The sequence below is a fragment of the Xenopus tropicalis genome, chromosome 8 (genome assembly GCF_000004195.4).
Source record: "Xenopus tropicalis strain Nigerian chromosome 8, UCB_Xtro_10.0, whole genome shotgun sequence".
Lineage (NCBI taxonomy): Eukaryota > Metazoa > Chordata > Amphibia > Anura > Pipidae > Xenopus > Xenopus tropicalis.
In genome coordinates, this window is record NC_030684.2 from 5246154 (window position 1) to 5272559 (window position 26406).

The 26406-nt window shown below is 47.6% G+C and overlaps 1 protein-coding gene across 1 annotated transcript in view; it reads left to right on the plus strand.

Annotated features, from left to right (window-relative positions):
* The first annotated feature begins 663 nt into the window (after window positions 1–663).
* adamtsl2 (ADAMTS like 2) overlaps window positions 664–26406 on the plus strand; it is a 58312-nt gene continuing 32569 nt past the window's right edge. Inside the window, exons 1-11 of the mRNA XM_031891572.1 lie at window positions 664–1131; window positions 10455–10577; window positions 12129–12271; window positions 12390–12465; window positions 12631–12733; window positions 14178–14323; window positions 14430–14553; window positions 15882–15962; window positions 17502–17677; window positions 19759–20086; window positions 20645–21026. Coding sequence (XP_031747432.1) covers window positions 10467–10577; window positions 12129–12271; window positions 12390–12465; window positions 12631–12733; window positions 14178–14323; window positions 14430–14553; window positions 15882–15962; window positions 17502–17677; window positions 19759–20086; window positions 20645–21026 — 1670 coding nt within the window. The 5' untranslated portion in view covers window positions 664–1131; window positions 10455–10466. The remainder of the gene's footprint in view (window positions 1132–10454; window positions 10578–12128; window positions 12272–12389; window positions 12466–12630; window positions 12734–14177; window positions 14324–14429; window positions 14554–15881; window positions 15963–17501; window positions 17678–19758; window positions 20087–20644; window positions 21027–26406) is intronic.

The window sequence follows — 26406 nt, forward strand, 5'->3', positions numbered from 1 at the left end:
CTTCCGTAGATTTAGATTCAGTTCGGTATTAAGCTGAATGTTTTACGAAGAACTTGGGGGTTCGGCTGAATCCAAAGACAGTGGATTTGGTGCATCCCTAATTTGACGCAGCGGTTCTCTTTAACCCTTTTGTAGATTCGGATTTGGTTCGGTATTCGGCTGAATGTTTTACGAAGAATTTGGGGTTCGGCCGAATCCAAAAATAGTGGATTTGGTGCATTTGAATTTGATAACAAGTATTTCCCTCTCACACAATGGGAGCCGGGACCGTATTCTTTCCTTTTCTGCACTTTATTCGGCTTTCCATAATATGATTGTGTTTGGCAGTCACTTTGCTGAAATGAAGTGCTTCTCACTCCTGCAGTCTGCTAGTCAGGGAAGTAGTTAATGCTTTGTTTATTCTGACGTCAGTGCAGACAGTAACCTAGATTTAAACAAAATGATAAAGGCAGAGCGTTGGGAAATGAGATGTACGTTAGGGACAGAGCAGGGAACACAGACAGGGATGGTGGGTACAGGAGGAAATGTGGAAAAAAAATAGAGGGGCTGTGGGAGGGTGGGTTTCAAGAGAAGGAGGTAAAGGGGTTGTGGGAGGAGGGTGCGGAGCAGAACAGGGAAAAGGGAGGGGGTTCATAATACAAAGTAAATGAGTGCATGAGGGAAGGAGGAGAGAAGACAGGAGAGTGAGCTTGAACTGTGGGTCTAAGTGTGAATTCCTGACAGTCTGTCTGACAGCAGCTATAAAACCTGCTGGAGTGAGCGGAGCAAGCAGTGAATGGGGAAGGCAGCTCTGGTGCTAGGAGAAAGGACAGGTAGACTCACTGCCAGATATAAGACAGATACAACTGCCCTCTATTTAGACTGTAACTTGCCATTCAGCCTGCCCTGTGTGTGCCAAGCAACCCTTGCCAGACTGAAGTAACTTGAAGCTTGTATTTGTGTGAGTTTGAGGCTACCTTTGGCCCTGCCATTCAGCAGAGTATCTGACATTATTCCCCTGAAACTCATACTGCCACTAAGATTGTCAGCCCAGTGGTCAACCGTTTGCACCTCTTCTGACCGGTGTCCTGCTCTGGCCACTGAACCACCAGTCACACTGGGAATATCACCAGCAGCCCAAGACCCCACCAGGTAAGAGGCTACTTTGTTCTGTACCAGGTGGGAGTGGGGAACAGTTCACCTGTTTACCAGTTACATTTGGTGGAGGATGCAGGTGGAGGAGGCTGAAATCTCTCCATGCAGGGTGTCTTCGTTTTAGAAATGCTGTATAAAAAGTGTGGCTTATAACTATAGTTATAATCAGTGATGTTGGGATCCCACCAGGGACAAGTTGGCCTGTGGGCAGAACAGTAGCTCCATAAATTGTATTAAAGCTGAAAACTATTGTGGGTGGTATAGTTGTCAGACCTGCTCTCCTGGAAATATGGCGCTCCAAGACCAACTCAAGGGGGATGTTTTCTTGAATTTAGTCCATTGTTGTAGGTTGTAGTGTCCTACATGTACCAGATCCCCCATGGAAACAGCACCCAGCATGGTCAGAACTTGCATATTAGCTGATAGGTTTCAGTATGGGGTGTCTGAGCGTTGGTTTTACATGAGAATTTTTTTTCATTCATTGTTTCCGATGATTGAAACATGATTATCCACTGGTGCTCAAACGTAGATGTTCTGCTGATGTTCCGACCCTACAATCCTAGGGTCTTGGATTTGGTTCCACCCAGGGCACAATCTATGGGTTTATCTGTAGTAATAAGTCAAACCAACTGAACTAACTGTGTTTTTCTTGAATACGTTTCGCCAGTCAAGGAAAAACCCAGTTGATTTGACTTATTACTACAGATATACCATGACCTGGATGAATGAGAATCTTCACAAACGATCTCTGAGTTTGTCTTCCTTGTACGTACGAGGGTTCTTTGGGTGCACCTGTTTCTTCCAAATGTCTAGAACAGTGATCCCCAACCACTGGTTTGTGAGCAACATGTTGACCATCAACCTCTTTGATGTTGGTCTCAAAGTAGGTGCCCATTATTGAATTTATGGCTTGGAGGCAAGTTTTGGAGGCACAATGACCATGTGTCCTGTCAAACGCAACTTCCTGTGGTCTACCATTCCACAGTGGGCTACTAAGTGACCAATCACAGTCCTTATTGGTCACCTCCTAGGAATGTTTTTATGTTCCTCTACCAGGGTTGGACTGGGCCGTCGGGACACCGGGAAAAATCCCGGTGGGCCCCAGCGGCCCACACTTGACCCTTGCCTGCGCTCCCCCTCCCGACTGCTCCTCCCCTGATGCGTCAAATTTATGAGCTCGGGGGAGGACGTTGGGTGGGGGGCACCTGCAGGGGGGGTTAGGGGACACGCCCGGCTGGGGGCACCTGCAGGGTCTCTGGGACAGGAGCCCCGGTGGGCCGTTCATCCCCCAGTTAAATGTTAAATGTGAAAAAAAGGTTGGGGATTGCTGGTCTAGAACGATACTGGTTATGTAGCCTAATATGTACATGTGGGCGCTTTCGGTAGGCCATTAAGTTAAAACCTTCACCGGGGCAGGGGGGCGTGATTGTATATGCATTCTATGTAACACCCTTCACAATATGTCTATGTTACATAAAAGATATTAAACATACAGTAACAATCACGGTATCTGTGCCAAGCCTTTCAGAGGATTACACGGTTTATTTTACGTCCTCACCGTGGTGTCCAACGTGTTTATTATGTGAGACCTAAACCCAGTAAACCTGGGGACGTTACTAGGATATAAATGTGCAGATTGCAGTGGCGGATTCACGACTGCTTTTCTGTTCATAGGGTACCAAAAAAATCAACATTTCGGAGAATATTGCCCAAGTGTTCGTCCCTTGGCCTCCGAGCATCAAGCTCAGAAGGTAGTAGATTCCATTCTTCCTTCGATGAAACTAAGTTGACAGCGGTTATTAAAAAGATTGATCTGCGGTGTGTTTCCATATGTATGTTTCCTATCAAGTATACTTTTTGCTGCCTCGGTCTCAACTCAAAGCTCTGTTGTTTTGGTGGTCGATACCTTTAGATTGGTCCTCCTAGGAGCAGTACAAGTTCTCTGGTGCTCATGACAAGACTTTTTTGTAGGGTTGATCTTTATACCGTTCCCCGAGTGCGATGTCTCTGCCCAATTGTTCTAGCTCTAAGCCACACAGCTTGGCTTCTGAATTTCTACATTTCATTTGCCCAGGACCGGTTGTCCTGTCCCCATGAATATAGGAGTTTAGCTGCTCTTTGTTGGTCAAGATAAAGAACCTTCCAGTATATACATGAATCGCCTTTTCAAATTAATTTCTTCTTTAACTGTTGCATAGCCAGGACATTGGGGGGCATTTTCAACTGGAAGAAGGTCTCATAACTTCCATGATCTTCTGCACTTGGGTGCCTTCAACCCATAAGGAACCTCCTAAGCTCAGTTGACCACTACAAGGAACATGTTTTCCTTTTGTAAAAACTTCTTTCTCTTGCTATCCAACAGCAAGAGCAAAACTGCCTAACCCGAATACGGGGCTTTTTTTAAAAAAAAAAAACAGCTCTGATTTCAGACACCAGAATTTTTGATAAGAATCTTTCGAACATGGAACGACTTGCTAGCTTCTTCAGACCAGAGGCACTGGTATGAAATGTCAAATTATGATTAATTTCTTATTCTTTGCTCGTGCAGTTTCAGGGAAAATTCCATGAATTCAGGTTAAATGCTGGATGGCTCATACCTCCTGTAGGGGGTAGAGAACACATCAGTCAGATGAGGTCAAAGTATTTCAAAAGTTCTACAGTATAAACAGACTCTTGGAGAAGCCATGGTGCCATTAGGGAATATATGGGCAGTCAAGTGCTTACACATCTATTTAAGCTTCTCCCAAACACATTTTGGGGGTGTTTATGACAACGAATACCCCAAAATGTGTGAAAGGCTTCAATATAGGCTAATATTCTGTAGGTTGTGACAACTGGTACATGGACCTTATGTATTTTATCTTCTACCATAGGCTTTCAACAAAGAATGATCAGGAAGATAATACAGATACCATCTGGTGGTATCATAGGCCAGTGGAACATTATTGGGCCTGGGATTTTAAGATATCCAGACTCTAGGGCAGGGGCCCCAAACTTTTTTTTTTTTTACCTGTGAGCCACATTCAATTTTAAAAAGACTTGAGGAGCAACACATGTTCCTGGGGATGCCAAATAAGAACTGTTATTGGCTTTTTGGTAGCCCCTATGTGGACTGGAGGCTCTACATGGCAGTACCCATGGTCTTTAAGCCAAGAATTAAAAAATAAGCACCTTCCTTAAGGCCAATGGGAGCAACATCCAAGGGGTTGGTAGCGACTGGTTGGGGATCACTTCTCTAGGGGGTTACCCAATCCTGGATTTGATTTTGGTTTTACCCAACTCCTAGTGGTCTTCACAAGGTTTATATCCTTTTGAATCCTCAGTATTGTGTCAAAGTAAATCTGAACCCTAACTGACTGGGAGCTTCCCCAACCCCCAAGCCGAATTTTCATGTCTTATAAGGTTTAACGGGGGGTACAGATCAACCCAAGTCATGTAGTTCAGCCGTTATAGGAAGGTCATCAAGAACATTTAAGGGTGGGCAGGGAGTACAGACTATGGTGCGCAATATCTCTAACAAAGAAACAGTGTGTTTAGAAGGAACGGGAGTAAAAGTGAATTGCCCCCAGGCGGGATGCTATGGTAACAGGATCAATAATAGACATCAAAACTAACAGTAGGTGTGTGGCAAGGTGAAGCAGGAAACGAACTGCTGGTTCAGACTTGTTAGACTGTACAGAACATGGGTTCATCCAGGAATACATCATTCTCATAATTCATGGATGAGTGAATCAGCAAATACATCAACCTGCCTTCCGCATTTTCCTGTGCCAAAGCTGCTATCTATTGGCTACAGACACTGCCAAAGCCCCATTGGCTCTTCTGTCCTGCCTAGACCTTGATTGTCCAAATATTGAGATGATGGCCACCTACCCTGACCCCTTAGCCCTCATACCAGCTCTGATAATTATCTGCCTTGACTTGTGCAGTGATCCTCAACCCGTGGCTCTTGGACAACATGTTGCCCACCAACTCCTTGGATGTTGCTTCCAGTGGCCTTAAAGTAGGTGCTTATTTTTGAATTCTTGACTTGGAGGAAAGTTTTGGTTGCATAAAAACCAGATGTACTGCCAACTGGAGCCTTCTGTAGGCTGCCAGTCCATATAGGGGCTACCAAATAGCCAATCGCAGCCCTTATTTGGGACTTTTTTTTTGTGTTGCTCCCCAACTTTTTTACATTTGAATGGGGCTCACAAGTAAAAAAAAAAAGCTCACAAGACCCCTTCTCTACTGCCTCGCCTGCCTGAAGTGTGACAAAAAATAACAAGCCTAGGGTCCTAAAGGGCAGCAAAGGCCAACTGAAATCTGCTTTGGCCCATTGGAGCCTACAGGATTTTTTTTTTCCTGGTGTCCCACCGGCCCAGTCCGACCCTGGACTGGGCTGGTGGGACACTGGGGAAAAAAACTGGGGAAAAAAACCCAACGGCCCAGACCCGATCCCAGCTGGCTTTCCTCCTGCACTCGAGGGGGAGGGACAGGACCCCTGGGTTGGCAACTTTGGCCCACCAAGGGTCGGACTGAGGGGTGAAGGGCCCTTCACCCCCCTTCACCCCCCAGTCCAACCCTGAGTGGATCCCACTGGAGTTGCCAACCCAGGGGCCCTGTCCCTCCCCTCGAGTGGGGGAGGAAGGCCAGCTGGGATTGGGTCTGGGCCCTGCAGGTGCCCCCATCGACTGCGTACCCTAACACAGCCCCCTCCCCGCAGGGGCCCCCCTAACCCACCTTGCACGGCCCCCCACCTGGCGTCCTCCCCCAAGTGTGTAAATGTAACGCGTCAGGGGAGGAACGGTCGGGCAGGGGGAGCGCCGGCAAAGGTCTAGTGGGCCCCTGTGACCCAGTCCAACCCTGGGCCCCCCCCAGTCCTACCCTGAATGAACATTAAGCACTTTCAGATCTCAGTGTCCTCTGTTACCACCATATGGTTGAGTCTCAGCTTCTATGTTCCAATTAATATCCAAATGTCCGTTACTTCTTCTCCAAAGTGCAGTTTTCCGTATTCCATGTGCTCCGTATTACATGTACCCCAGGGAACCCCCCAGATGGATACATTTGTTCCCCCCCCCCAAGCCCATTTGCGTCTATAAGCTTCTGATTCCGAACATTAAATACCAATGGATGAATATAGAATGATTTCATTGCCTTCCCCGTGGCTTCCTGCCCTGGCTAATAACTCATATCTATATCATTCTTTCAGCAGTCCGGGGATTGTAGCCAACTCCATTAAACTGGGACTTTTCTATCATTGCTCTCTATTTTCTGCTTATTTTTTGGGAAATTAAAAAAAAATAAAAAAGATCATGTCAGACATCGGCGCACTAAGCAGTGTTTCTTGGCTCGGCCCCAGATGCGTCTGGAGGACCTAATGAAAACCAAGTGTAGGAAGATACTGAGACACCTGTCCGCGGAGAAGCCGGCCAAGAAGCTCTGGGCTCAATGAATTACTGTATTTTTCATTCTATTTTTTTATTTTTTTTTTTACAATCACAGAGACGTATTTAATTACAACGGCAGGAATAAGGAGGAGCAAAGTGATTTATGGTAAAAACAATTAAGAACATCATTTGCTCTATAATACTTTGCCTTTATAATTGGAAGGAAAACCCACATTAAGGGGACGATTTATCGACGATGGAATTTAATGGGTTTTTTTTTTCCACGATTAGGGAATTCGGCTCAAAAACTCCCAAATATTTGAATTATGGTTCAGAAAATCGAATGTTTGATATTCGGTGAAGCTCGAATGTTGAACGTCGGCGTCTGAAAGCTTGCGGGTTCATGGAGAAGTCAATTGGGACAGGGTCGGACTAGGGGGTGCAGGGCGCACTGGGGCCCAATGTGCCCCCTAGCTCCCGCCCCCACAGGGGCCCCCTCCTGATGTCCTCCCCTGAGCGCGCATAAGTGAAACGCGTCAGGGGAGGACCCTGGTTGCCGGGGGAGCAGCAACAGGCATCGGGTCTGGGCCGCCGGGGCCAAACAGGTTTTTTCCCAGTGGCCCAGTCCGACCTTTAATTGGGAGTTGTCCTAGGTAGTGATGAGCCCATTTGGAGTGAGAAAAAAAGTTGCGCAAAAAAATGTGTAAAAATTGTCTTGCGTTTGGCTTCCCCACCCCAGCCTACTCCAGCTCCCCCCCAGCATCCTCCAGCATCCCAACCCAGCATCCTCCAGCTCCACTCCCCAGCATCCTCCAGATCCACTCCTCAGCATCTTCCAGCTCCACTCCCCAGCATCCTCCAGCTCCCCACCCCAGCATCCCATAGCTCCACCCCAGCATCCATCAGCTCCCTCCCAGAATCCTCCCCAACATCCTCCAGTTTCCCCCCAGCATCCTTCAGCTCCCCCCCAGCATCCTCCAGCTCCATTTCCCAGCTCCCCCCAACGTCCTTCAGCTCCCTCCCAGCATCCTCCAGTTCCCCCCCAGCATCCTCCAGCTCCATTCCCCAGCTCCCCCCAGCATCCTTCCCAGCTCTCCCCAGCGTTCTCCCCTGCATCCTCCCACCAGCATCCTCCATCTCCCCCCACCCCCAGCGACCTGCAGCTCCCTCCTGCTTCCTCTGTCCTTCGGCTGTGGGGGCTGTCCCCCGGCTCCCCGCTGCATCCTTTTATACGGTTGCGCCCTGTGCGTACTGACGTTATGCACACACACATGGCTCAACCAATCAGGGCCCGTAATTCTTTAAAGGGGGCCGGAGTCAGCGGGCCAGATTAAAAAGGCCAATGGGCTGGACATGCCCCACGGGCCGTAGTTTGCCCACCCCTGGTATACAGGCATGGCACAGAGGCACAGAGGAAGATCCAAGACCTTGACATGGAAACTCTGATCTAAACAATGGGCTCTTCCATGATGAATACATTCCTATCGGCCCTATTTTCAGCGGAATAAACTATGTGTGTGTGCGTTGGGGGGGGGGGGGGGGTGCGATCCATTCAGAGATTCTCACGGACTCATGTTTGGAGTATTTGTTTTGAACGGCGGAGTTCGGAAGTGTCAGTCCCAAGGCGCCGCCTTCTTGTTGAATGGAGCCAGTGTCAGGTTGGCCTTTAATGTACAACTTGATTGTGAGTTTCATTTCCCGTTGCCGTGGGCGGCGGCCATGAATGAATGGCCTCGAGGTTTTACACCTGAACTGAGTCGAGTTATTATTGTTCCGTCTCCGGGGTCCGTAGGGTTCAGAGGTTTCCCTTTACATCATGCTCAGTACCGTTCTATATTGATGAATATGTCGGAGACATACAGTATATATATATATGCCTTGGGGCCCATTTGTGGAAATCTTTTGCGCTTCTGACAAGGTTATGAGTAAACTTAAAGGGAAACTACACCCCTAGAATGAATACGTAACCAACAGATAGTTTATATCAAATAAAGGGACCTATTAATGAATCTGACCAAACTGGAATATATATATCAGTAAATATTGCCTTTCCCTTGAGCCGCCATTTTGTGATGGGCTGTGTGCTCCCTCAGAGATCAGCTGACAGGAAGTGATGCAGCTCTAACTGTAACAGGAAGTAGTGTGGGAGCAAAAGGCAGAACTCTGCCCATTCATTGGCTGATGGGGCCTAGCATGTATGTGTGCCTTGGCTTGTTTGTGTGCACTGTGACTCCTATGATCCCAGGGGGCGGGGCTTAGTACTTAAAATGGCAGCTTTCTATTTAGGATTACCCAATGGCACATACTGCTAAAAAAGTATATTTGTATGAAAATGGTTTTTACATATGAGCTGTTTATGAAATATATTTTTATAGGGACCTACATTGTTTGGGGGTATAGTTTCCCTTTAAGGGCAGCTGTTCTGCCTGGTCTTCTTCAGACCGACTATGAGCAAGCTGGTAGAAGGGATTGTGGCAAGTAACCTGATTAAGATGGTGTTTAAATCTATAAAGAAATATATATGTATGTATGGGATCTCATCAGGGTCGGACTGGGCCGCTGGGACACCAGGAAGAATCCCATTGGGCCCCGGCCCTAGTGGTCCCCGGCGGCCCAGACCCGACCCTTGCTGGCCACGTTCAGGTGGAGGACCCTGCAGGGGGTTAGGGGGGCCCCTTGGGGGGGGATAGGGGACACGGCCGGCGGGGGCACCTGCAGGGCCACTGAGGCGGGAGCCCCGGTGGGCCCTGCACCCCCCAGTCCCACCCTGGATCTCATATACGGAAACCTGGTCATCAGAAAGCTCTAAATTACAGAAAGGCCATTTCCAAGGCCACAGAACATGTTCTCAGCAAGTAATTCTAATTTTTGAAAATTGACAGTGTTGGGGAGGCCAATTGAAAATCCATTCAAGTCAGGGGGGAGCCTCCGCCCCCCCCCCAAATAATTTTCAGAGGGGCCCAGCACGTGCGCTTCAATTAGTACCCACCTTGCCTGCCTTGGGGATTTTTGGAAGCTACAAATGAAGCAGACCACATGGTCCAGGCCTTCCTGAAATCCCCCCCAAGACCGTTGGCTCTAAGGGGAAATCTTCATACAGAGAATTGCCAAAACGTTCCAATTGGGTTTATTAAATCTTTACATGTTTTTAGTAGAGTTATAGGGATCCAAATAATGGAAAAAAAAACCCTTATCTGAAATAACACCAGTTAAACCAGTGGTTCTCAACCTTCCTAATGCCGCGACCCTTTAATACAGTTCCTCATGTTGTGGTGCCCCCCAACCATAATATTATCCCTAAATATGGTCTTAGGCAACCCCTGTAAAAGGGTCCCCCCAAAGGGGTCGCGACCCACAGGTTGAGAACCACTGATGTAGAGGGTGGAGTGCATGAAGATGGAGGGCCCTTGCTAGAAGTTTGGTTTGTGACCTTCCTGGCCCTTGAGGTACCACGTTGGCCTGATTCTGCCTACCATGCAATATTTTTACTGAACCAACTCCATTGAACTTGGGCTAGCTTGTAGCCGAACTGATCAGAGGAGAAGGTTCTCCAATGGTGATGTCCATGTTGAGCAGCGGTTCTCAACCTTCCCAATTCCGTGACCCTTTAATACAGTTCCTCATGTTGTGGTGACCCCCCAACCATAAAATTATCCCTAAGACTGGCGGAAATATGTGTTTTCCGATGGTCTTAGGTGACCCCTGTGAAAGGGCCCCAAAGGGGTCCCCGACCCACAGGTTGAGAAGCGCTGAGTTAAACAGTTAAACCAGGTTGGCTTATGTCTGGACGATTGGAGACTTGCCATCTACAGTACAAAAATATGTGTGGCAGTTATTTTTGTCTATCAAATAATTGTTTTTTAGTCTGTAAATAAGTACAACCCCCCCACACACAGTTGTAATCGCCCTCCTTTAGCTTTAATGATTTTCCTTCTGTTTTTTCCTTAGACTCTTCCAGTCATGAGAATTACTAAGCGGAGCTGGAAGTCACTCCTTTTTGTCAGAAAAAGCCTTGGTCCTGCATGGATATTTTTTATTTTAATTGGAAACATTGCTTTTACTGTAACACAGGTAAGCCCAATGACTAGCTGCCCAGCCAGACAAAGATGTGTTTTTTGTGCTTTATGTTCTATACCAGTGACCCCCGACCAGTGGCTCGGGAGCAACATGTTACTCACCAACCTGTTGGAAGTTGATCCAATGGCCTTAACGAAGGTGCTTATTTTTTAATTTCTGGCTTAGAACCACCTTTTGGTTGCATACAAACCAGGTGTATTGCCAAAGAGAGCCCCCTGTAGGCTGCCATGCCACATAGGGGCTACCAAAGAGCCAATCATAGCTCTTATTTGGCACCCCCAGGAACATTTCTCATGCTTGTGTTGCTCCCCAACTCTTTTTGCATTTGAAAGTGGCTCAGTGGTAAAAAAGGTTTTTGATCCCCGTTTAATATGATTTGGTCCTCATCTTAAGCACAGGGAGAATTGTGTTATGCTTTGACTGATGCCCATGGAGTGGTGGCTTCATGTTTATGTTTCATAGACTGGTAGCTTCATGTTCATGTTCCATGGAGTGGTGGCTTCATGTTCCATAGAGTGGTGGGCTTCATGTTTCATGGAGTGGTGGCTTCATATTCATGTTCCATGGAGTGGTGGCTTCATGTTCCATAGAGTGGTGGGCTTCATGTTTCATGGAGTGGTGGCTTCATATTCATGTTCCATGGAGTGGTGGCTTCATATTCATGTTCCATGGAGTGGTGGCTTCATATTCATGTTCCATGGAGTGGTGGCTTCATGTTCATGTTCCATGGAGTCGTGGCTTCATATTCATGTTCCATGGAGTGGTGGTTTCATGCTCATGTTCCATGGCATGTTGAGCTTCATGTTTCATTGAGTGGCGGCTTCATGTTCCATGGAGTGGTGGCTTCATGTTCCATGGAGTGGTGGGTTCATGTTTCATGGAGTGGTGGATGCATATTCTTGTTCTATGGAGTGGTGACTTCATGTTCATGTTCCATTGAGTGGTGGCTTCATATTCTTGTTCCATGGAGTGGTGCTTCATGTTCAATGGAGTGGTGGCTTCATGTTCCATGGAGTGGTGGCTTCATGTTTTATGTTTCATGGAGTGGCGGCTTCATGATTCATGATCCATGGAGTTGTGGCTTTATGTTCATGTTCCATGGAGTGGAGACTTCATCATTCATGATCCATGGAGTTGTGGCTTTATGTTCATGTTTCATGGAGTGGCGGCTTCATGATTCATGATCCATGGAGTTGTGGCTTTATGTTCATGTTCCATGGAGTGGAGGCTTCATGATTCATGTTCCATGGAGTTGTGACTTTATGTTCCATGGAGTGGTGGCTTCATGATTCATGTTCCATGGAGTTGTGGCTTTATGTTCATGTTCCATGGAGTTGTGGCTTTATGTTAATGTTCCATGGAGTTGTGGCTTTATGTTCATGTTCCATGGAGTGGTGGCTTTATGATCATGTTCCATGGAGTGGTGGCTTCATGTTTCATGTTATGTATTAGTAATTGCTGCAAATAGTTTTGCGCTCAATGTTGTGGATTGAGTTATAGCTGATTAATATTCCCTTGTTGTGTCTTTTCTGAAATAATATTAAGGACACCTCTCAGACTTCCAATAGCCTGGAAGAAGGGGCAGATATAACGACATTCTGGTGGGGTGAATGGACCAAATGGACTGCTTGTACACGGACCTGTGGAGGAGGAGTCAAGTCACAAGAAAGACACTGCCTCAGGCAAAGGTACAAAATGGCTGCTAGTAGGTAGAACATCTAATATTTCAACTCTTTACATACGTTGGTCGCTGGCCCCAACAGAAAATAAAGCTGTAGGAGATAAACCTGCCTCTTCTTCTTTTAGGAGGAAATCCTTGAGTAGTGCCGCAAACAAAACCTGCACCGGAACCTCTAAACGATACCAGCTTTGCAAAGTTCAGGTAAGAGGGTTTATGATCCATCAAGATCAAAGATCATTCTAGAAAGGGAGATTTTGCTCATCTGAGAAGTCAATGTTCACGGTGGTTACTAAAACATCTCGCAACAACTGGTTTGGCCTCTTCTGACTCTCCGGAGAACTTATGGTGTAAACGTTCCAATTTTAGGAGTGCCCGACCAACGGGAGAAGTTTCCGAGAGGAGCAATGTACGTCGTTTAATTCCCATGTGTACAACGGAAAAACCTATCAGTGGAAACCACTGTATCCTGGTGAGTAGAATTGTTTGTGTGTGCCAAGAGGGAAAGAACGAACTGAGCCTTTGGTTAGAAGGTTAGTAACCCATGGCAACCAATCCCACTGTTGCATTGATTGTTGAAAAAGGCCAGTGATGGATTGGTTGCTATGGGTTAACTGCCCATGGGCATATTTACCCAGTGTTGATAAATGAGCCCCATTATATATATATAAGGGTGCACCTCTGCTCTACAGAAACCAAGTTATTTCTGTTCCTTAATATGCTCCTGCTCAACGTGGACAATATAATTTAAAGGCAAACTATACCCCCAGAATGAATACTTAACCAACAGACAGTTTATATCATATTAAGCAACCTATTCAAGTATCTTGCCAAATTGGAATATATATATCAGTAATTATTTCCCTTTTATATCATTTCCCTTGAGCCGCCATTTTGTGATGGGCTGTGTGTTCCCTCAGAGATCAGCTGACAGGAAGTGATGTAGCTCTAACTGTAACAGGAAGTAGTGACCTATTAAAGAATCTCCCCAAACTGGAATATATATATCAGTAAATATTGCCCTTTTATATCATTTCCCTTGAGCCGCCATTTTGTGATGGGCTGTGTGCTCCTTCAGAGATCAGCTGACAGGAAGTGATGTAGCTCTAACTGTAACAGGAAGTAGTGACCTATTAAAGAATCTCCCCAAACTGGAATATATATATCAGTAAATATTGCCCTTTTATATCATTTCCCTTGAGCCGCCATTTTGTGATGGGCTGTGTGTTCCCTCAGAGATCAGCTGACAGGAAGTGATGCAGCGCTAACTGTAACAGGAAGTAGTGTGGGAGCAAAAGACAGAACTCTGCCCATTCATTGGCTGATGGGGCCTAGCATGTATGTGTGCCTTGGCTTGTTTGTGTGCAGTGTGAATCCTATGATCCCAGGGGGCGGCCCTTAGTACTTAAAATGGCAGTTTCCTATTTAGGATTACCCAATGGCACATACAACTAAAAAAGTATCAGTAAATATTGCCCTTTTACATCCTTTCCCTTGAGCCGCCATTTAGTGATGGGCTGTGTGCTCCCTCAGAGATCAGCTGACAGGAAGTGATGCAGCTCTAACTGTAACAGGAAGTAGTGTGGAAGCAAAAGGCAGAACTCTGCCCATTCATTGGCTAGCATGTATGTGTGCCTTGGCTTGTTTGTGTGCACTGTGAATCCTATGATTCCAGGGGGCGGGGCTTAGCAATTAAAATGGCAGATTTCTATTTAGGATTACCCAATGGCACATACTACTAAAAAAGTATATTTGTAGGAAGCAGGGCTTTATATATGAGCTGTTTGTGCAATATATTTTTATAGGGACCTACATTGTTTGGGGGTATAGTTTCCCTTTAAAGAATGTAACCCCAATTCTAGTCCACACATTCTGAATATATTTGATCGGCCTAACTGGAATACATTGACTTTCAGACGACTACGTGCACATCTCCAGCAAACCTTGCGATCTCCAGTGCACCACCACCGACGGGCAGCGGCAGCTCATGGTCCAAGCCAGAGATGGGACGTCTTGCAAGTACAGCGAGTACCGAGGGGTTTGTGTGTCTGGAAAATGTGAGGTTTGTTGAAATTTTACCGTACCCCGTCCGCCAGTAGTTGCCGTAAATCTCGCAGATGCGATATCCGCCTCTCCATATTGCGCTCTCCATTCCTTTCTCTCCCCAGCCAATTGGATGCGACGGAGTCCTGTTCTCCACCCACACCCTGGATAAATGCGGGGTTTGCCAGGGAGACGGGAGCAGCTGCACTCACGTCACTGGGAATTACAGAAAAGGAGCTTCCCATCTTGGTAACTGGCTCGGGGGGATCAGCGTGCAGCCGTCCCTTAGCCTAATCCGCGTCTCAGACAGGGCTACAGACATTATTCCTATTAAAGGGAAACTATACCCCCAAACACTGTAGGTCTCTATAAAAATAAACAGCTCAAATGTAAAACCCTGCTTCATCTAAATAAACCATTTTCATACTTGTTTAGTAGTATGTGCCATTGGGTAATCCTAAATAGAAAGCTGCCATTTTAAGTACTAAGCCCCGCCCCCTGGGATCATAGGAGTCACAGTGCACACAAACAAGCCGAGGCACACATACATGCTAGGCCTCATCCGCCAATGAATGGGCAGAGTTCTGTCTTTTACTCTGCAGGTGCCCCCCCGGCCGCATCCCCTAAACCCCCCCTGCAGGGGCCCCCCTAACCCCCCGGAGTTAGAGCTGCATCACTTCCTGTCAGCTGATCTCTGAGGGAGCACACAGCCCATCACAAAATGGCGGCTCAAGGGAAAGGATGTAAAAGGGCAATATTTACTGATACTTTTTTAGCAGTATGTGCCATTGGCTAATGCTAAATAGAAAACTGCCATTTTAAGTACTAAGCCCCGCCCCCTGGGATCATAGGATTCACAGTGCACACAAACAAGCCAAGGCACACATACATGCTAGGCCCCATCAGCCAATGAATGGGCAGAGTTCTGCCTTTTGCTCCCACACTACTTCCTGTTACATTTAGAGCTGCATCACTTCCTGTCAGGTGATCTCTGAGGGAGCACACAGCCCATCACAAAATGGCGGCTCAAGGGAAAGGATGTAAAAGGGCAATATTTACTGATATATATATTCCAGTTTGGGGAGATTCTTTAATAGGCCACTTAACATAATATAAACTGTCTGTTGGTTACGTATTCATTCTGGGGGTGTAGTTTCCCTTTAAGTTGTCCTTCTCTGGAAACAAAATCTTGGACAGAGATCATTTCCCATTATTTTTTATAACAACAAAGCTTAACAGGTTCTCCTAATGGGGCGGAGACCCACAATTCTGTGAAGTAGGTCGTCATATTCTCAAACCGGAATTTTTCGAGTTTTTCGATCTCGTAAAGTCGAAAAATCCGAGATATTTTATTTTTTTTTATTTGATCGAGTTTCCCTTATTAATATTGGGGACGTCCCTATTATTGTTGTGCTTTTTATAGACTTGTATAATAACACAACTATACAGCTGCCATTGTGAATGGCTCTGGGGATTAATTGCCCCTTTAAAAATGTTGTTTTATTGTTTTTTTTCCCCCCCCCATTAATATTCTGCCTTCTGATACCATTTTCCCCATTGGCTGTGATGGCCCTTAGGTTACTCCTTAGTAACGCACATTCCTGTCGGGGCGAGAGATATTCAAATTGTGGAGCGCAAGAAATCTGCGGATGTCCTAGGTAGGTACTTATGGCAAGAAAGGGTATTTATATAAACAAAGATTCTACCTGTTTTACTATCTTCCGTGGTAAAAGGTGGAAGCCTTATCAACCTAAGGAGTCAACAACCCATTATAAAAGCATTTAACAATCCCAGCTGTCAATCATAGATTGCCTGCCCCGCCTCTATGCCTTAGGCCTAGAGGCGGGGCAAACAGTTACTTTCACTTTCAATTCAGAACGTCTTCGATTTGGAATCGTTTCTTAGGGTGAGAGGTCCCCTTTACAGAGGGCAAACCATGCGGGTCTTTATTGTCCTTGTGCCTTCCATTCCCACTTATGTTCTGGGTTTCATATTGAGAATATACACAGTCAGATATATCCACATTAGGGAGACACCGAATCCAGGCTTCGATTCTGGGATTCGCCCAAGATTCAGCCTTTTTCAGCAGGATTCGGATTCAGTTAGTCGTGGGCAACAAAAGAATAGCCGCGGGCGACAAAAGAATAGGCGCGGGCGACAAAAGAATAGGCGCGGGCTTCAAAAGAATAGGCGCGGGCGACAAAAGAATAGCTGCGGGCGACAAAAGAATAGCCGCAGGCGACAAAAGAAGAGGCGCGCGACAAAAGAATAGGCGCGGGTGACAAAAGAATAGCCACGCGCGACAAAAGAATAGCCACGCACGACAAAAGAATAGGCGCGCAACAAAAGAATAGCCATGGGCGATAAAATAATAGCCGCGGGCGACAAAAGAATAGCTGCGGGCAACAAAAGAATAGGCACGTGACAAAAGAATAGGCGCGGGCGACAAAATAATAGCCGTGCAACTAAAGAATAGCCGTGGGTGACAAAAGAATAGACGCGCAACAAAAGAATAGGCACGGGCGACAAAAGAATAGCCGCGCGACAAAAGAATAGGCGCGCAACAAAAGAATAGCCATGGGCGACAAAATAATAGCCGCGGGCGACAAAATAATAGCCGCGGGCGACAAAATAATAACAGCGGGCGACAAAAGAATAGCCGCGGGCAACAAAAGAATAGCCGCGGGCGACAAAATAATAGCCGCGCGACTAAAGAATAGCCGCGGGCGACAAAAGAATAGCCGCGGGTGACAAAAGAATAGACGCGCAACAAAAGAATAGGCGTGGGTGACAAAAGAGTAGCCGCGGGCGACAAAAGAATAGACGCGGGTGACAAAAGAATAGCCGCGTGACAAAAGAATAGGCGCGGGCGACAAAATAATAGCTGTGTGACAAAATAATAGCCGCGGGCGAAATTTTTTTTTGACGCGCGACACTTTTGGCGTTTCGCGAATCTTTTGAAACTGGATTCGCTCATCACTTCATTAATCCACATTGTCTTTTGCGTTGGAGTTAGATCTGTTTTCCTTCTAATAAACTCGTATTCTCGTTTTTCACTATGACATCATGCAATGAAATATTTTCTGGAGAAGCTTAATGCCCAGGAATATATAGTAAAAGGTTTATGATCTATTATGTGCGCTATAAAAGCAGAAATCTATTTCTATTTCTTCTCGTTCCGGTGTTTATTTCGATAGCCGTGGCTGACGAATCGGGAAACTTCTTCTTCAACGGGAACTACAAAGTCGACAGCCCGAAAAACTTCATCATCGCGGGGACGGTGTTCAAGTACCGGCGGCCCATGGACGTGTATGAGACGGGAATCGAGTACATAGTTGCCCAAGGGCCGACCAACCAAGGTCTCAACATCATGGTAAAAGTTTCCGAAATTCTGTACAATTTTACAGGATGGGGCTGCGGGGGGGGGGGGGTATAGGGGGCCCCATAAGGCACTAATTATTATTATTATTATTAACATTTATTTATAAAGCGCCAACATACCCCGCAGCGCTGTACAATAAGTGGGTTCCATACATTGGGCATACAGAGTAACATATAAAGCAATCAGTAACCGATACAAGAGGGGAAGAGAGCCCTGCCCAAAAGAGCTTACACTCTACAAGGAGTAACATATAAAGCAACCAATAACTGATACAGGAGGGGAAGGGAGCCCTGCCCAAAAGAGCTTACACTCTACAAGGAGTAACATATAAAGCAATCAGTAACCGATACAGGAGGGGAAGGGAGCCCTGCCCAAAAGAGCTTACACTCTACAAGGAGTAACATATAAAGCAATCAGTAACCGATACAGGAGGGGAAGGGAGCCCTGCCCAAAAGAGCTTACACTCTACAAGGAGTAACATATAAAGCAATCAGTAACCGATACAGGAGGGGAAGGGAGCCCTGCCCAAAAGAGCTTACACTCTACAAGGAGTAACATATAAAGCAATCAGTAACCGATACAGGAGGGGAAGGGAGCCCTGCTCAAAAGAGCTTACACTCTACAAGGAGTAACATATAAAGCAATCAATAACCGATACAGGAGGGGAAGGGAGCCCTGCCCAAAAGAGCTTACACTCTACAAGGAGTAACATATAAAGCAATCAATAACCGATACAGGAGGGGAAGGGAGCCCTGCCCAAAAGAGCTTACACTCTACAAGGAGTAACATATAAAGCAATCAGTAACCGATACAGGAGGTGAAGAGAGCCCTGCCCAAAAGAGCTTACACTCTACTATCTATCTATCTATCTATCTATCTTTATCTATCTATCTATATCTATCTATCTTTATCTATCTCTCTCTCTCACTCTCTCTATCTAATCTATCTCTATCAATCTATCTATCTATCTATCTATCTTTATCGATCTATCTATCTTTATCTATCTCTATCTATGTTTATCTGTCTATCTATTTATCTATCCTTATCTATCTATCTATCTATCATCTATCACTCTCTGTCTGTTTCTATCTATCTAATTATCTAGCTATATCTATCTATCTACCTCTCTGTCTCTTTCTCTCTATATCTATCTATCTACCTCTATCTATCTATCTATCTATCATCTATCTATCTATCTATCTATCTATCTATCTATCTATCATCTATCTATCTATCTATCTATCTATCTATCTATCTATCATCATCTATCTATTTATCTACCTCTCTCTATCTTTCTATCTATCTATCTATCTATCTATCTATCTATCTATCTATCTATCTATCTATCTATCTATCTATCATCTATCTATCTATTTATCTACCTCTCTCTATCTTTCTATCTATCTATCTATCTATCTATCTATCTATTTATCTACCTCTCTCTATCTTTCTATCTATCATCTATCTATCTATCTATCTATCTATCTATCTAAATCTATCTATCTATCTATCTATCTATCTATCTATCTATCTATCTAAATCTATCTATCTATCTATCTATCTATCATCTATCTATCTATCTATCTATCTATCTATCTATCTATCTATCTATCATCTATCTATCTATCTATCTATCTATCTATCTAAATCTATCTATCTATCTATCTATCTATCTATCTATCTATCTACCTCTCTATCTACCTCTCTATCTATCTATCTATGTATCACTGTTTATACAGTGTAAGTTAAGTTTATTTTTCTCAACTAACGTGACAGAAAGGGATTTGGAATAATTTCTCAGGGTGACGGGTCCCTTTAAATACCTTTTGTGGGGGCAGGAATGGGGCTGATAGACACCCATGGGCCGGTTGTGCCGCAGACAAAGGCCAAGCTGTTATAGGGAGCCGGGCTCTCCCTTAAACTGAAGCAGATGCACTCGGTGCAATTTCACTGTTTCCTACTTTTTGTTGCTGTTTTTAATTTGCCCACAGACGGCTCTCTGGAGGCTGAAATAATGAGGCCATTATGTAAGCTCTTGGGCACTTACACCGGCGACCGATAATATTTTGCAGGTGTGGAACCAGAACGGGAAGAGCCCATCGATTACTTTCCAATATACCCTGCAGCAGAAGCCCCACGCCAGGGTCGCCCAGCCCGTCTACTACACCTTCTCCGACTCCGCCAGCGAGGAGAGCAAAGAGTCGGAGGATGGGGCCCCCCGCAATAGCAGCCACTATAGCCCCGGGCCCAAGGGGAGGCTGAGGAGCAACGTTCTGGGCTTCCCTCGGCACGGGCCGGCCGGGCAACAAAGCCCCGTCAAGGGGCAAGAGACCAATGAGGTGTATGAGGGAGGGGAGATCATGGACTGCAAGAAAAAGGGCAAAGGCAAAACCACGAAAGGTATGGAGAAGCCATGGGGACTTCACTGGTCAGCCCAGGGCTATCCTTATTGTTAATTTTTATTCCTTATTTGTCTATTCAGCCCCTCTCCTATTCATATTCTAACCACTCCCTGGCTGCTAAGGTAACTTGGACCCTAGCAACCAGACAGCTCAACAAAAAGCTTAATGACTGCAAAACCCCAAATAATAAAAAAAAAAACGAAGACCAATAGCAAATTGGCTCAGAATATCCTCCCGATCCCACAATTCCCTGCTGCTACACGGGATGTCAATAAGGCAAAGGAACGTCTCGGCGCAATGCATCGTGGGTGATGTAGTTCCGGCAGGCTGTCGGTAAGCTGGGGAGAAGTTGTTACCATTTGTAACATCAGTGTTTTAGTCCCTCCTCCCCTGCCAGGATTTCAAATGGGGCAGAAAGAGAAGAGCTGATTTGCAGCTGGATTTCAGCCTATAAAAATGGGATTTATTCCTACTTTTTGAACAGATTCCGGTGATAGGGATATTAGGGGTTTCTGTGCTGTGGGAGGGGCTCAAAATGACTCTTTTCTCTCATCAGAACTAAATGCCAACAGGACGACTCAACTGGCAGAAACCGGAGACCAAGACTCCACTTACAACTTCAACTCCAAGGAAGTCCTGTCTGGCAACGCCATTATGAACCCGCCGGCCGGCAAAGCGTCGGACTCCAGGGAAAGCTTCCCCAACATGACGAGGGGCTTCCTCTTCTCCCAGCGGGACCCCCTAAACTCCGTAGAACCCAATCTAGAAACTCTGTATATTGACTACGAGGACAGTGACGACGCGGCGCCGTATGATCTAAATGTCACCTTCCTGGAGCTGAGCGTCGAGCGGACAAACAACACTTCTGCCGAGACTCCGCTGAGCAACGCCAACGTTTCCTCCGGGGGCTCATCCGCAAACAAGACGCAGAAAGTGAGGTAAGGACGCGGTACTTCCCTACTAGGCCGCACCATTGTATTGTTGCCTCAGCTATGATATTCCGTAACTGACAGTTTGGACCCGGTACCTTTTCTGCCCACAAGCAGTTTGTACAGTTTTAGTGTTAGACAGCCCCCCTTGGAATTAACCTTTTGCGTTGCCCCCGAAGGTAAAAGTGGGCCTTGTCTTGCAGCAGAACCTTCCTTGGTAGGGTTGCCACCGGCTTTGAACTGGAGAGCCCGGTTTTCGGTAAAAACGACTTGATTCTTGAAGATTGTCATAGCTCCCATGATGTCACGCCCCACCCTGTGACATCACACCCCACCTCTCTGCCTGGAGTTCCTGGCCAGGCGAGGTGGCAATCATAGGGACGGACCTGGTGTTACAAATTCACCGTCCTATAAATCCCTTCTCCACTGCCATTTCTCCCTCCTAACCTGCCCATTTCCCCACCCCATACACCCATTTCCCCACCCCATATGCCCATTCTTCCTCCTAACCTGCCCATTTTCCCACCCCATACGCCCATTCTCCCTCCTAGCCCGCCCTTTTTCCCACCCCACCTCACCATTTCCCCACCCCATATGCCCATTCCCCTGCCTAGCCCTGCCCATTCCCCCACCCCATATGCCCATTCTCCCTCTAGCCCGCCCTTTTTCCCACCCCACCTCCCCATTTCCCTACCCCACCTGTCCATTCCCCCACCCCATATGCCCATTCCCCTGCCTAGCCCTGCCCATTCCCCCACCCCCATATGGGGTGGGGGAATGGGCAGGGCTAGGCAGGGGAATGGGCATATGGGGTGGGGGAATGGGAAGGCCTAGGCAGGGGAATGGGCATATGGGGTGGGGGAATGGGCAGGGCTAGGCAGGGGAATGGGCGTATGGGGTGGGGAAATGGACAGGCTAGGAGGGAGAATGGGCATATGGGGTGGGGGAATGGGGAGGTGGGGTAGGGAAATGGGCGTATGGGGTTGGGGAATGGGCAGTTGGAGTGGGGGAATGGGTAGATTGGAGGGAGAATGGGCATATGGGGTGGGGGAATGGGTAGATTGGAGGGAGAATGGGCATATGGGGTGGGGGAATGGGTAGATTGGAGGGAGAATGGGCATATGGGGTGGGAGAATGGGTAGATTGGAGGGAGAATGGGCATATGGGGTGGGGGAATGGGCAGGTGGAGTGGGGGAATGGGCAAGTGGAGTGGGGGAATGGGTAGATTGGAGGGAGAATGAGCATATGGGGTGGGGGAATGGGCAGGTGGAGTGGGGGAATGGGTAGATTGGAGGGAGAATGGGCATATGGGGTGGGGGAATGGGTAGATTGGAGGGAGAATGGGCATATGGGGTGGGGGAATGGGCAGGTGGAGTGGGGGAATGGGTATATTGGAGGGAGAATGGGCATATGGGGTGGGGGAATGGGTAGATTGGAGGGAGAATGGGCATATGGGGTGGGGGAATGGGTAGATTGGAGGGAGAATGGGCATATGGGGTGGGGGAATGGGCAGGTGGAGTGGGGGAATGGGCAGGTGGAGTGGGGGAATGGGCAGGTGGAGTGGGGGAATGGGTAGATTGGAGGGAGAATGGGCATATGGGGTGGGGGAATGGGCATATGGGGTGGGGAAATGGGCAGGTGGAGTGGGGGAATGGGGCGGAGCAGATGCCGGCTCTATTTAAAAGGGGCTGATTGGCCACAGAGAGAGTCAGGGAAGGGAGGGATTTATAGGTAGGGTTGCCAGACACATTTGCCAGCAGGTATATTGCCAGTAATACCGGCACCAAGCCTAGCCGGGGATTTGCTGGTTAGGCCAATCAGATACCAGCTGGATGACTACCCTACATGCAGTGCATTTTCCCAAATGGCAGTTTTGATGTTGGCCTAATACATGTCATGGGTAGGGAAGAGGTGACCCAGTGAGCTTGCACTTAGTTGGTAAGTGAAGGAGAGACTGAAGGACATATGTGTATAGGGCTGCTGTTCATTAGTAGCAGTACGGGAGCCCTATGGAGTCTGAATACTTATTGGCCAGTTCATGAGAAAATCATCCACCAGCCCAAAACTGTAACTGGGAAACACAAACCTGGGGTGGGACCTAAAGTTACATAATCTCCTATATTACTGCCGATCCCATTGGAACACCGGGCCCTCCCCAAGCCCAGCTCACCGGCAGCTCTGTTATTCTCAAGCCTCATTACAACTCTAAACCACAGGGCAAAAATAAGCTGGGTGGGGTCGCCCTAAAGGTTCTTTAATCTGTCTCGGCTGGAAGATTAGAAGCGACTAATAAGAAATACCGGGCAGGCTCGCGAGGGCCCTGTCCCTAAGGGATTGCAATTGGGAAGCAAATATTTTATTAACTAATATTCTACTTGCTGCTGTATATAAACAAAGAACCGTAAGGAAAGGGATCCAAACATCCCATGATGCTCCCCACTTGGAGTACAATGGCACATTCCTTTTAAAGGGATACTAAGCTTAAAGGTCCCTGAGTTGGGCGGAAAGCCAGGTTGGGTAGGCGGGTCTATAAATAGAAGGGAGAAGCCAGGTTGGGTAGGCGGGTCTATAAATAGAGGGTGGAAGCCAGGTTGGGTAGGCGGGTCTATAAATAGAGGGTGGAAGCCAGGTAGGGTAGGCGGGTCTATAAATAGAGGGTGGAAGCCAGGTTGGGTAGGCGGGTCTATAAATAGAGGGTGGAAGCCAGGTTGGGTAGGCGGGTCTATAAATAGAGGGTGGAAGCCAGGTAGGGTAGGCGGGTCTATAAATAGAGGGTGGAAGCCGGGTAGGGTGGGCGGGTCTATAAATAGAGGGTGGAAGCCGGGTAGGGTAGGCGGGTCTATAAATAGAGGGTGGAAGCCAGGTAGGGTAGGCGGGTCTATAAATAGAGGGTGGAAGCCAGGTAGGGTAGGCGGGTCTATAAATAGAAGGGAGAAGCCAGGTTGGGTAGGCAGGTCTATAAATAGAGGGTGGAAGCCAGGTTGGGTAGGCGGGTCTATAAATAGAGGGTGGAAGCCAGGTAGGGTAGGCGGGTCTATAAATAGAGGGTGGAAGCCGGGTAGGGTGGGCGGGTCTATAAATAGAGGGTGGAAGCCGAGTAGGGTAGGCGGGTCTATAAATAGAGGGTGGAAGCCAGGTAGGGTAGGCGGGTCTATAAATAGAAGGGAGAAGCCAGGTAGGGTAGGTGGGTCTATAAATAGAGGGTAGAAGCCAGGTAGGGTAGGTGGGTCTATAAATAGAAGGGAGAAGCCAGGTAGGGTAGGTGGGTCTATAAATAGAGGGTGGAAGCCGGGTAGGGTAGGCGGGTCTATAAATAGAGGGTGGAAGCCGGGTAGGGTAGGCGGGTCTATAAATAGAGGGGAGAAGCCAGGTAGGGTAGGCAGGTCTATAAATAGAGGGTGGAAGCCAGGTAGGGTAGGTGGGTCTATAAATAGAAGGGAGAAGCCAGGTAGGGTAGGCGGGTCTATAAATAGAGGGGAGAAGCCAGGTAGGGTAGGCAGGTCTATAAATAGAGGGTGGAAGCCAGGTAGGGTAGGTGGGTCTATAAATAGAAGGGAGAAGCCAGGTAGGGTAGGCAGGTCTATAAATAGAGGGGAGAAGCCAGGTAGGGTAGGCAGGTCTATAAATAGAGGGTGGAAGCCAGGTAGGGTAGGTGGGTCTATAAATAGAAGGGAGAAGCCAGGTAGGGTAGGCGGGTCTATAAATAGAGGGTGGAGTCCAGGTAGGGTAGGTGGGTCTATAAATAGAAGGGAGAAGCCAGGTAGGGTAGGCGGGTCTATAAATAGAGGGTGGAGTCCAGGTAGGGTAGGTGGGTCTATAAATAGAAGGGAGAAGCCAGGTAGGGTAGGCGGGTCTATAAATAGAGGGTAGAAGCCAGGTAGGGTAGGCGGGTCTATAAATAGAGGGTGGAAGCCAGGTAGGGTAGGCGGGTCTATAAATAGAGGGTAGAAGCCAGGTAGGGTAGGCGGGTCTATAAATAGAAGGGAGAAGCCAGGTAGGGTAGGTGGGTCTATAAATAGAAGGGAGAAGCCAGGTAGGGTAGGTGGGTCTATAAATAGAGGGTGGAAGCCAGGTAGGGTAGGCGGGTCTATAAATAGAGGGTGGAAGCCAGGTAGGGTAGGCGGGTCTATAAATAGAGGGTGGAAGCCGGGTAGGGTAGGCGGGTCTATAAATAGAGGGTGGAAGCCGGGTAGGGTAGGCGGGTCTATAAATAGAGGGTGGAAGCCGGGTAGGGTAGGCGGGTCTATAAATAGAGGGTGGAAGCCGGGTAGGGTAGGCGGGTCTATAAATAGAGGGTGGAAGCCGGGTAGGGTAGGCGGGTCTATAAATAGAGGGTGGAAGCCGGGTAGGGTAGGCGGGTCTATAAATAGAGGGTGGAAGCCGGGTAGGGTAGGCGGGTCTATAAATAGAGGGTGGAAGCCGGGTAGGGTAGGCGGGTCTATAAATAGAGGGTGGAAGCCGGGTAGGGTAGGCGGGTCTATAAATAGAGGGTGGAAGCCGGGTAGGCGGGTCTATAAATAGAGGGTGGAAGCCGGGTAGGGTAGGTGGGTCTATAAATAGAGGGTGGAAGCCGGGTAGGGTAGGTGGGTCTATAAATAGAGGGTGGAAGCCGGGTAGGCGGGTCTATAAATAGAGGGTGGAAGCCGGGTAGGGTAGGCGGGTCTATAAATAGAGGGTGGAAGCCGGGTAGGGTAGGCGGGTCTATAAATAGAGGGTGGAAGCCGGGTAGGGTAGGCGGGTCTATAAATAGAGGGTGGAAGCCGGGTAGGGTAGGCGGGTCTATAAATAGAGGGTGGAAGCCGGGTAGGGTAGGCGGGTCTATAAATAGAGGGTGGAAGCCGGGTAGGGTAGGCGGGTCTATAAATAGAGGGTGGAAGCCGGGTAGGGTAGGCGGGTCTATAAATAGAGGGTGGAAGCCGGGTAGGGTAGGTGGGTCTATAAATAGAGGGTGGAAGCCGGGTAGGGTAGGCGGGTCTATAAATAGAGGGTGGAAGCCGGGTAGGGTAGGCGGGTCTATAAATAGAGGGTGGAAGCCGGGTAGGGTAGGCGGGTCTATAAATAGAGGGTGGAAGCCGGGTAGGCGGGTCTATAAATAGAGGGTGGAAGCCGGGTAGGGTAGGTGGGTCTATAAATAGAGGGTGGAAGCCGGGTAGGGTAGGTGGGTCTATAAATGGAGGGTGGAAGCCGGGTAGGGTAGGCGGGTCTATAAATGGAGGGTGGAAGCCGGGTAGGGTAGGTGGGTCTATAAATAGAGGGTGGAAGCCGGGTAGGGTAGGCGGGTCTATAAATAGAGGGTGGAAGCCGGGTAGGGTAGGCGGGTCTATAAATAGAGGGTGGAAGCCGGGTAGGGTAGGCGGGTCTATAAATAGAGGGTGGAAGCCAGGTAGGC